We start from the raw sequence: 12,153 nt of genomic DNA, 5'->3' as shown, positions 1-12,153 counted from the left end.
AATATTTGCTTCCCGAACGTTACATAAGTATGGTAGTAATATTTGAGGAAAAACATGCTTATAGCAAATTAAATTCACAGGTCCCTGGCAGGACTTCGCTATAACCAAGTTTACTGTATAGCTATTAAATTAAATTCAGTTATAAAAGGAGAGGAGAAAATGTATGGCTGGACAAGGAATTGAGCCCAGGATCTCAGTATCACTAGTCAGGTGCTCTACCAGTATTCAGGTTGATACCCATTACACAGTACTTATTAGCTGCAGATCTGTAGCTATCCGAAAAAATATATTGATAGACCGGATAGCTACAGTGCCACCCATCGAAAAAGCTGTATATTTATTGCGCACAAAAAAGTGCGCTCGCTTTTCGATTTATTTCTCCATGTTTCTAAATCTATAATCTCAAGATATTACTAACCGCGTGTTCCTAACATATTCTTTGACTCTTTTCACAACAAAACATTCGTCATAATTGTTGTTAAGAGTCCTCCTGACCCTGATATTGTAAACATCGAACATTTCGATTGTATAACTGCCATTTTGGTTTCCATGATAATTCGGACCAATTTACTTCGTTCAGATGTCAACTATGAATGTACTTGATAGAGGAAAGAGAAACTTTTTTTAAATCTTCCTTCTTTTGCAAATGAGGTAAGAATTTTGAAGAAATAATTAAGAACCGAGCGCACTTTTTGTGCGCAATAAATATACAGTTTTTTTCAATGGGTGGCACTGTAGCTATCCGGTCTATCAATATATATTTTTTTCGGATAGCTACAGATCTGCAGCTAAGTACTTATATGCGTATAAATCTATATCCCATTTAAATTGTACTTGTAGTGTATTATTTCTGTACAGAATTAGTTGATGATTGTCAAAGATTTGCACAAATAGAACAATAAAAAGGCGTTCTGACAGTTTAAATTTATAAATAAAATTAAAAAGGGTAACTGGGTAACTGGTAGATAGAATGTCCTATCGTTAAAATGATATTGTCCTACGGACCCGGTTTAACGATAGAATTCGTTCCGTGTATTCGTAATGTAGCAAAAAGAATAACCCGCATAGTGCATTTACTGGGAACAATCTAGAGAGTTCAGAATGTAAACATGACAGCTTTGAATATTGAGAGAAAAACGTTGAGAAAATTTATTAGATTTTCGTATTTCTATGGATTATTTTTTGGGATAAAAGGCATAAGCAATCTCAAAAAGGTTTGTTTTGATTAATTTATGTTATTTTCCGTGCAAATCTGTTTGTATCCTTCAAAATCGTTTCGTTGCGATTCTGCAATTTTTTGCTACATTGCGAGTATATGGGTGGTATTCTAACTGTGGTGAGGGCTTGTACCTAGACACAGTTAGATTATTCTAACTAGGTAACTGGTTCTTCATGTTCTTGCATCTTTTTCAGTCAATCTTTACACATAATTTTTTCAAACACTTTGCTTTTAGGATAACAGACAACAGAACATTATGGATATAGCTTACCTACTTTTTCGTGTCACTATTAGAAGTGTTTGTCTAATATTATGGGCCCAGTGTACAACTGCCGACTCGGCGACTGGCTACTTTGAGGTTTTTTGATTTGACGCCAATATGAAACTAATATTTTTTCAATCTTGAACCCGATGCAAATTGACATAAAAAGTTAATACAGCACATAAACAGGTTTTTTAAATTCAAATGAGACAATTTGAAAAGAAGATGATCTTGTGAAACACTGATTCAGTTGATTAAAGCTCTATATAAGATATAAGATATATATAAGATTAAAGTTTTCAAATATATTTCAAACTCTAAGATCAAGAACTACAATTAAAGCATGATAAAATTATTGCCTCCTTACCCCCCCCCCCACCCCCACCCCTTGACCAGTAAAAAGTTATATCGATCAGGGTTTTCAGTTTTTCATAACTTATCAGATCATACTCCAAGTTCTTAACGTAATTTAAAAGTTATTGGTACCAAAGGAAAGTTCTCAAAAGGAATACATATGATTCATGTGCAAGCTCAACACCTCACGTTGCTTATTTTTTTCTTTTAATAAAAAATATACCCCCTACCTAATAATAAAAATAAATAACGTTAATTGCCTGTGTGTGAAAGTATCAATTAAATGTTCTATAAAGCAATTTATGTTATGTAATAGCATTAATTTATAGATAAGATGTAGCTGCAGATCTGTAGCGTTATGGTTTTAAATATTTGTCTTTGACCATAACGCTACAGATCCTGTAATGCAAAAAGGTGCATGCAATTTATGGCTCAATATTTTTTGCGCGCTTTTGGGGGAATTTCTCCACTTTCACTCCCTAATTCTAGACACATTCTGTAGCCAATATGTATATTTTATACACCTCCCATCCCTTTATACTCGTCTTTACAAGTGATGAACTCGCTTGATTAAAATTATTTTTTATACTGCTGAAAATTGACTTCAAGCGAGTTTTTTGCCTGAAGAGACAACTATAAATGGTTGAAAGGTGGTTAAAAAAGACAAATATATAAAACCATGACGCTACAGATCTGCAGCTAGATAAGATGTTGACCATTCGTGCAATTAAAAGAAAATGTCTGCTTTCAGAGTTTATTTTATCGCAATTTTCGCATATCCTTAATTGTACAGGGGCGTAGCAACGGAGGGGGGGGGGGGGGCTGCCCCCCCCCTCCCCCCACTTTTTTCCCACTCTTACTGTTTCATGTACTATAGGAAATGTTAATTGAAAACCTAGTTGTTGCCCCCCCCCCTAAATTTTAGACTTTTTAAGTGATGTACCGAAAATGAAGTATTAGAATTGGTACTGAAGTAGTTGACACTGAGAAAAATTTCACCTACCCCCCCCCCCTCCCCTCCCCCCGAAATAGGATTTCTGACTTTTGGGCAAACTGTTTTTTTTACTTGTCAACTTTTTCAGGTAAGTAAAAAAAAAAATTCTCAGGCTGCCCCCCCCTTTTCAAAAACGATGCTACGCCACTGTTGCATGAAGTCACCCGTCCTTAAAACTTAGAAAAACTTATCTGAAAATGCCAGGTATAAGTGTATAGTTCATATTATAATAAACGTCTACAAAATTAAGGGAGAAAATATTTCAAAGACTTTTCGTATAGACAAAAATATGATGGATATATTCAAAGCCATCTTCGCTAGATCCCTAGGGTTGTAGAGTAGATTTCGGATCGGAAACCATGGCTGGCGAAGATGATAGAAAGCTGGAGATAAAAGATAGACGGGGTGACTCTAAAGATCATTTTCATGGGTTTAATGACCATATACGGTAACTATTGTTAATAACACCCCTTAACTTTAATCTATTTTAATTTAAACGTACTTCTCTCAAAGGTTGATATATTTAGATAGCTGAGGTATTTAAATCAGGTGACCTGGTAACAGGTTAACATTTAGAATGAAGACAAGGAAGTAAATTGTGATGTACAGGATTATCAGGGAGGCCATGTTGGATTTAGAGGTGAGGCTATATTATATTTAGAAAATTTAACATGTTTAACTTGCTGAAAAACATTTCCAGATTTCATTATTGATCTCAAGTCTAGTACACGTATAATACATTAGATAAATTGCATGAGCGGGCCACTTTAGATACATTTATTTACTACATGACTGTTTTGACTGTTGTTTAACATTTTTTCATTTTTTGTTATCAAACAAGAAAAGTTTACATGCCATATTAATGCTGCAAATAGATCCTTCCTGTTATTTCTAAACCGACACTGTCCTACAATTTCTCTAACAAAACATAACTCTTATATTGTATTTATTTAAAATTGTGTCATATTCCTGAAGTCAGTGACCCATGCCTCTTTTTACTTTATACAGAGTCATCTGATTTTCTTTTAAACAAAACCCCAGTGATGGACCCCCTGGACAGAGCTCAAGTACTCCTCCTCTGTGACCTGTGTCAAACAGCTGCATTACAGAGTCGTTGTGAACTTTGTCAGATTAACCTGTGTAAGGCCTGTGTAGGGGAGCATCTCTCTGATTCATCTCAAAGACACAAAGTTGTGCCATACAAACACAGAAAATCTACCCCTAATGTTAACTACCCAAAGTGTCCAAACCACACCCAGAAACATTGTGAACTTTACTGTGAGAAATGTGACATTCCTGTCTGTTCTACCTGCCTCTCCTCTGATGAACATCATGGGCATAAGTTAACAAATATCTTACAGAATCCCAGCTTTATAAAAGAAATTTTAAACAACGATTTGAAAGAACTAGAAAAAAGAATATGTCCTACATATGAAGAAATTGTATTAGATTTAAACTCTGAAAAACTTAATTTGGAAAAGCATTATGAGAAACTGACAACAGCTGTCACCAAACAAGGAGAAGACTGGCACAGAGAAATTAACATCATTGTCAACAAACAGAAATCTGAAATTGATGAGATGAAATCTAAACACCTGGCAGCTCTAAATAAACAGGAACATGAAATCAAACAGACCACATCTGATGTTAAACAATGCATACTTGATCTAAAGAAATTACTGGACTCCAATGATGTCTCCCTAACCTCTGCATACAAATCCAGGAATGCTGCATTCAGAAGTTTACCTCCTAAAATCAACGTTACATTACCAAGTTTTTCTCCTCATCCGATCAACACAGAGCAGTTCTATCAAATGTTTGGTTCTCTGTCATCATTATCCATTACAACTAAAGAAGATGGCTACACAATGAAGACAACAGAAGCTGTATCCTGTCTTCCAGTCAAACCACTGCTTGATGAACCAGAGCTCATCACCACCATAAACACTGGGTATAGAGAACTATACAGTGTTACCTGTCTCAGTGATGAAGAAATCTGGACACGTGGAGAAGACAAAATCATGAAACTCTACAACCTCCAGGGTAAACTACTGAAGTCAATCCAAACCAAGTCTGGGTACACACCACGTGACATAGCAGTGACAAGGAGTGGAGATCTAGTTTATACTGACACTCATACAGGAACTGTAAACATAGTGAAGAAAAAAAAGATACAGGAAGTGATCAGACTACGGGGGTGGATACCTTACAATGTCTGTAGTACCTCCTCAGGTGACCTCCTGGTTACCATGGTCAGTAATGATGGAAAACAATCAAAAGTTGTCCGTTACTCTGACTCCACAGAGAAACAAACCATTCAGTTTGATAGTGAAGGTAAACCTCTGTATTCATCTGGTTACTCTACTAAATACATTAGTGAGAACAGGAACCTGGATATCTGTGTAGCTGACTTTGAAGCCCATGCAGTAGTGGTGGTTAATCAGGCAGGAAAACTCCATCTTAGATACACTGGTCATCCCTCTACTAACAAGGGATCATTGAATCCAGTTGGCATCACAACAGACAGCCAGAGTCAGATCCTGACAGCAGACTTTAGTAACAACTGTATCCACATCCTAGATCAGGACGGACAGTTCCTCCGTTACATTGATAACTGTGATCTACAGCGTCCATGGAATTTATGTGTAGACACCAGAGACAAACTCTTTGTGACTGAGAATAACAGTGGTAAAGTGAAGAAAATCAAATACATGTAATCAATGTGTTTTAAAATAAATAACGACAAGTTTGTGATAGAATTTTTTCCAGTAACAAAAATCACAAGATGTAGTTTAATTCACTTTCTTGTGTTGATGTGTGCGTGTGTGAAAATATTTTCAATATTATCAATAAGGTATATATATATATAAAATATATATATAAATAAAAAATTCAATTATTAATAACAATCTTTTCAGAATTCTACCCAAGATTGAAATGACTTCTCAAAAATATAACATTACATTGGAAGAAAACTTCAATATTTCAAAATGACCAAATGAATACCATGTATATTTGCAAGGATGAAGAAATTAAGAAGTATGATGTACATTTTTTCAAGTTGATCCTGTTTCATGCACTGCACACTGAAGGGTTGTGATTATACTGTACTTTTGATGTAGTTAGAATAAAATGCCCTTAGATCTAAAATAAATGCACATACTTTTTAATCTATTTATTTTTGATTTATTTAAGAATCTTAATTGACCAAGATAAATTTTAACCACTTTATTTGCATGTTTTTTCATGAATCATTGGGACTCATAGGGCCCAAGATAACAAGGTTTGACTGTGTATGTAATCCAAAATAAAGATGAGAAATCTGATTCAGAAAACTTTTTATTGTAGATGTTTTCATTTTAATTCACATACATCTTTAATACATGGTCAAAAATGATTTATACAAATATTAACACGTCAAGTTTCATGGGATGTCAGCTCAATAAGTCCACTGTCAGTAGAACTAAATATCAAAAAGTCATATCAAATTTTATAGACAACAATCATTTCACTATAGTGAGCCACCTGTGTCTGTTTTATAACTTATCAGCTCCCCGTGTTGAGCCTAAATAGTCTTCTTACTTTCCTTATGAGGGCCTCCACAAAGCTCATGTAGTGGGTCCTGGACTTACAGTATTCCTAAATAAACAAACAAACAAACAAACAAACAAACAATGGTTTAAACAAATCCAAAGACATTTTTCATAGTTAGGTTATAAATTAAGCATGGCTTAATTAAAGTACACTGTATTTCTCATTTTCAAGTATTCAGTGTTATATAATGCCATCTGGATCAAGTTGTACCCTAATATGGAATAAAAGATGCTATTTCCAATGTCCCACAAGAAAAGCTAATTTCCATTTATCATTTAATCTCACAAAACATTGACACAATTTTAAGGCAGGCTGGCGCGAGAAAAGGGATGGACAAAACACTTTTTAATTATGGCTGTGGGAGAGAGTTAAATGTGGACCATGGAAGGAAAGATGAATCAGTTTTAAGGTAGAGATTGGGAAGGATGTATTTGAACTAATTCTTAAGATGGGCCGGGGGAAAGGTTTGGCTGTAACACTTGGATGTGGGTGAAAGGTGAACTACGGTGGTGGTTGTGCTAGAAAGGGGGGGTTGAACCATTTTTTTAAAATGTTGACTGTGGGAGAGGGTATGGACTAATATTTTTCTTTCATTTTTGTACATTTTTTTTCTCATGGCTTCTCCCTATATTTGGAATCATTATCTGTCCTTTCACTACCTGGTCAATCTTTGTATCTTTTTGAGGAGTGAGTTGTGTATGGCGGAGTTGCTGTTTCAGTGTCTCAATATCTTCACTGGTCACTCCCCTCATAAGCTGTCTGTCTATGTCTGATAAAGAGTTGGCATCAGATTCTCCCAGTGATGAGTAAGAAATTCCTGTCAGATCTGTGAAAAATTAAAGATTAACTAATCAGAAATCACTATCTGGAATGATGAGTGGGAAATCCCAATCAAATCTGTAAACATTAATTAACTAATCAGCAATCACAACCTAGAAGTACATTACACACCGAGATAAAAAATATTGTATGCAACATTATTTTCATTCAGTTTCATATTTGCTAGCTGCAGAACAGTAGCTCTCTGCTTGAGAAAATTCGGACAGATAAAGCAGAGAGCTACAGACCCAAGCGTTGTAAAAACCTTCGATTTACGCCGACGATTTGTTGTCGCTACTTTGGGCATTTATTTCGTGTAGTTTAAGCTTTCTATGGCTTTTAGAAAAGCAACCTATAAATAATTCATATATTTAACTCGTATACTTGATACTTTGTCTACCTTTTAACAGTCCGAAACAGTCCTGTATACAGTTTTGTAATGTCGGTTTAAAAGAGTTCCAATTCGACGTCCGTATAACCACAAACAGCCATTTGTTAGCGTTGAGAGGTAAGTAAATGATCAGAAGTTGAAGTTGAATGTACGATTAATTATTAAAAACCATTTAAAATTATTTTTAAAACTGGGAAAAGTATAAAATACACGAAAAAATGCGACAAAATATCGTCGGCGTAAATCGAAGGTTTTTACAACGCTTGGATCTGTAGCTCTCTGCTTTATCGATCCGAATTTTCTCAAGCAGAGAGCTACAGTTCTGTAGCTATATATTTGCCCACTTAAACTTTCAAAACAATTTTTTAATTCACTTAGATTCCGTCATGTCATTTTTTTTAAGTTCGCCCTATTTTTTATTCTCAGAGGGTATGAAATAAAATTGGAGGTTAAAATATTCATGCATACAATACAATTAAATAAAAATTAGTTTGTACCACATAAAAAGACCTGAGATACAAAGATCCTGACTAACCTTGAAGCCTCCTGAGTTGAGTGTGTCTGCGAGTCTGACTCTGATACGTAGATGTCTGCTGATTGACAGGAACACAGTGAATGAGATAATACTCCAGGTGGCACCACAACATAAACAGACAGTTCTATAGGGAAAAGGGTACCAATTAATTTCCCATAGAACTCTATACAGATCTAATTTGCCCTCCCAACACTTTACTATTTCACTTTCCAACAAACACTTAGTATCATTTGAAAATTTATTCTAAACACTTATTAAAAACAGTGAAAAAAATATACCGTGCCGCGGCATTTATAGGTCAAATTTGCAGTCCTTTTCAACTTCCAGGGTTCCGCAGTAAATGGCACTCTACTTCAAAAATCAACCCCACTCCTTTATTTATCCCCTGGTATTTCTATACTTTCTAGAATATTTCCTCATTCCATCATTTAATTCAAACATTAATATTTTTACTTTAAAATGAAAATACCCACCTACCTGAATTCAGCCAATCAGTGAAAGCCTACCCATTTATTACTCTGCTTCATCTTGTTCAACCAGGAAATGATGTCAAAATCTGGGTCTTTGGTGCTCTTTTTCCTATACTCACATATTTACCTGCCTAGGAATTAGTCAATTTTGTATATTTTAAAGACTTGACACTTACCTGTGTACATGTATGAAATTTGAGTTCTGTGACTTCAGTGTCTTGGATACTGTGACCATTTCAAGTGATGACACTTTACTGGTACTCCCTAAGTTCAACATGGAGATTGACTGTCAGAGCCGTGTTCATATTTGGATGTTTTGGTGACTGTAATGAATAAAATATTTGTTTATTGACATGTTTTTGTTTTGAAATGTAAATAAAATGATATTAACTATAAACTGTGTCATTTTTTTCATAAGGGTGGATTCTACCCAGAATTTTAGAAAACTTCCAAAATTTAATGAAAACTTAGAAAATGAGGCAAAATATTGATATTTCAAAAAGATTTATTAGCAATCTTTTTAGTGATTGTGAGAAGTAAATCAATCAGGACCCTAGTTAAGCTAATGATTCTTATCTGGTCCTCCCTGCTGATTAAGTATGTGCAAAAAGTTTCACCACCCCCTATCTAATGTTACTTGGAGAAATAGCAGGTGCCCCCCATCTTCTTTGTTTATAATTAACTGAGACAAGAGAAAATCCCTTATTTTGATAACACATTAGAGTTCAGTCTCTGTAGCCTTAAACAGCTCTGTATATTTGCCAAAATACTGAAATCCAAAACTAGAAAAAGGGAATTGAAAGCCATGCCAAAATTTCAAAAAGGAAATAAGTACAGTTTCAAACCCCAAAATGTGCCTCACAATAAGGGGGTGGAAAGTAAAGGAATGGAAAATGTACCTGCACCGTACAGCAGACTATCTGTGGAAATGCATCAGATGGTGTCGGCGACTCCGCCATCTGCAGAAGGTCAGGAAATGCTTGTCCGGCCTCGGTTCCACCATCTCCTAAGGCCAAGGAAGGCAGAAAATGAAAGTCTTCAAGAGGGCCTAAATGTGAATGAATCAGAACAGTAAGTCAAATTTTGAATAAATCAATTACAAATAATCCTTATTTTTCAAAATATTCTTAAATATTAATCATTACTTATTTCTTACAAGGCTAAATATAAAAAAAATGACCTTATAAGGGTGGGGTACATATTTAACACTATTACATGTAAATACATGTAAATACATGCAGGATCAATTTACATACATGCATTTAAAAGTCCTATCAGTATTTCAAAAAAAAATTACAAGCTTTAAGTCCATCAGAAAATAAACTAGAAAACTGACCAGTCAGCAAGGGCCCCGCCATGGGGTAGAATTAAAAGGGTGCAGCTTACAGAATGATTAATAAATGTACAAAGAAAAAGCAACAGCAACTGTATTCTTAAAATTTCAACATAATTCCTGAATATTCAAAAACCTGAAAATAATATTCTTGTATTTACATTAGGCAGTAAAGAACAACTTAACATTGAATTTATATTTAAACAATTATGAATCTTGTGTTATATAAAATGCCAGCCTTCAATGAATGCAAATATCATGAAGGCTTGACCTTAACTTCAAACAAACAGCAGTTGCAGACAAAGGTTTTCATTAATCTTAAAGTGACAGATAAAGAGAAGCCTACTAAATTTTCTGCAGCAGGCTACATAATTAATCCCAAGGGATTAATTGTACCTCTCTCATCATTTTCTTCTAAAGTTACAATAAGAACTTTTTCAGCATTAATGATAGAATGGGGTTTTTATACAACTACATTAAAAATTAAAAACATTCTTGAATTAATATATTTTAAAAAAAAAAGGAAAAAAGTGAAAAAAAGTACCCTGGTAAATCAAAAAATCTTCTTTAATCTATTTCTTTTTTTTTGGATTCAATGAAATCATAACTATCAAACAAAAATAAATAATAAAAATTTATATTTAAATCCACATTTCAGAGTGTTCATAGCATTCCAAATTGATTTAACTTCAAAACAAACTTCATTTGCAGACAGAGGTGGTAATTAATCTCAATGTGACAGATAAAGATAATGCTCTGGATTTTCTTCAGGAGGAAAGCTAATTAATCCCATGGGACTCCTAGTAGCATTCAGTTTACTGAATGGGAACATCTTCAGCAGTTATCTCTCTTTGCAAATGCATTCTTATATAAAGTTAAGGAATCTACCCCACCACCCCAGCTCCAAACCAAGGGACAGAGAGAACCAAACTTAGCATCAAAATATGTATTTTTGCCTACTGAACTACCGTACCAAATTTGATCTTAATTGGGCAACCATAAAAAAAGTTGCCCGTTCATTCTTATGCATAGTTAAGGAATCTACCCCACCACCCCAGCTCCAAACTAGAAGACATAGAGAATCAAACTTAGCATCAAAATATGTATTTCTGCCTATTAAACTACCAAACCAAATTTAAACTTGATTGGGCAACCATAAAAAAAGTTATTAGAAAAAAACAGAAAATTTGTGGACGGAAGAGTGACAGACGGACAGACAGACAGACAGACGGACGGACAGACAGAGTGATTACTATAGGGCACCCGCAAATCCTTGCGGGGCCCTAATTAAACCATGCTAAAAATCTCTATATCTTGTTAGATGGGTTAAGGGAAGTAACTCTAATATCTACTCGCATGCTCTGTACACTCTCAACAGTTACATACAAATGATACATTACATATTTACCTAGGCTGGCTAACCAAAATTCCCATAGACTCCTACATCTGAGAAAAACAGCCGAGATGTGGAATGAGGTCATGCGAGTCCACCGGCATGAGAAACCAGGCTGTGATGGACCACTCACATGGGACCTGGCTACCGAAGACAGGCGGGGCCTGGGATGCAGAATGGGCCTCTGCTGCACCAAGTGCGGCTACACATCCAAGCAGTATAAATTGTACGAGGAAGTAGAGTCCAAAGCCCGGGGTAGAAAAGCTGCCACTGTCAATTATGGGCTTCAGGTGGGCCTTAGTCAAACCCCTGTAGGCAATGATGGGGTGAGGAAAATTCTTCTTTCTACTAACACATCCCCTCCTTCTCGTATGTCCCTACAAAAAACATCGAATAAAATTATGCCCATAATAGAGACCCTAAATGCAGCTGACATGAGTAACCAGTGTCGCCAGCTGGTGGATGTCAACACTCGAAGGGGAAGTGACACCCCACATGCCATCCCCGTACAGTGCAATGGCATGTACAATAACCCCCTGTACTCGGGGGTGGGTGAGACACCCTTCCAGCCGGCAACACAGACTGTGTACTCATTCGCTGAAAATGTTAAATCAAAACATCAAATAATTAAAATGGTTACAAAAAATAAAATCTGTTCAAAACATGGCCACTTACTGAAGGAGGGTACTGCTAACCACCAATGCAGTCCTGGAGTGTGTGGGGCAAACCTACCAATGCACCGTACCATAGGGGTTGAGTTTACATGGGCTCAGGAGGGGATGGCGGAAC

The 12,153-nt window shown here is 35.6% G+C and overlaps 1 protein-coding gene across 1 annotated transcript; it reads left to right on the top strand.

Annotated features, from left to right (window-relative positions):
- The first annotated feature begins 3,872 nt into the window (after nt 1-3,872).
- Nucleotides 3,873-5,983, top strand: LOC134253067 (uncharacterized). The gene has a single exon (XM_062735582.1). It carries the CDS (start codon nt 3,873-3,875, stop codon nt 5,544-5,546), a length of 1,674 nt encoding a protein of 557 aa, XP_062591566.1. The 3' UTR covers nt 5,547-5,983.
- The last annotated feature ends 6,170 nt before the right edge of the window (nt 5,984-12,153 follow it).

This window comes from Saccostrea cucullata, unplaced genomic scaffold (assembly GCF_032062105.1).
Source record: "Saccostrea cucullata isolate Sc308-1 unplaced genomic scaffold, CSIRO_AGI_Scuc_v1 ctg4185, whole genome shotgun sequence".
Lineage (NCBI taxonomy): Eukaryota > Metazoa > Mollusca > Bivalvia > Ostreida > Ostreidae > Saccostrea > Saccostrea cuccullata.
Note: the sequence above shows the minus strand (reverse complement) of the source record. Positions and strands in the feature narration are given on the sequence as shown.

Bases quoted from the DNA above. Each gene is read 5' to 3' on its own strand.
- LOC134253067 (XM_062735582.1), top strand. From the start codon at position 3,873: ATGGACCCCCTGGACAGAGCTCAAGTACTCCTCCTCTGTGACCTGTGT.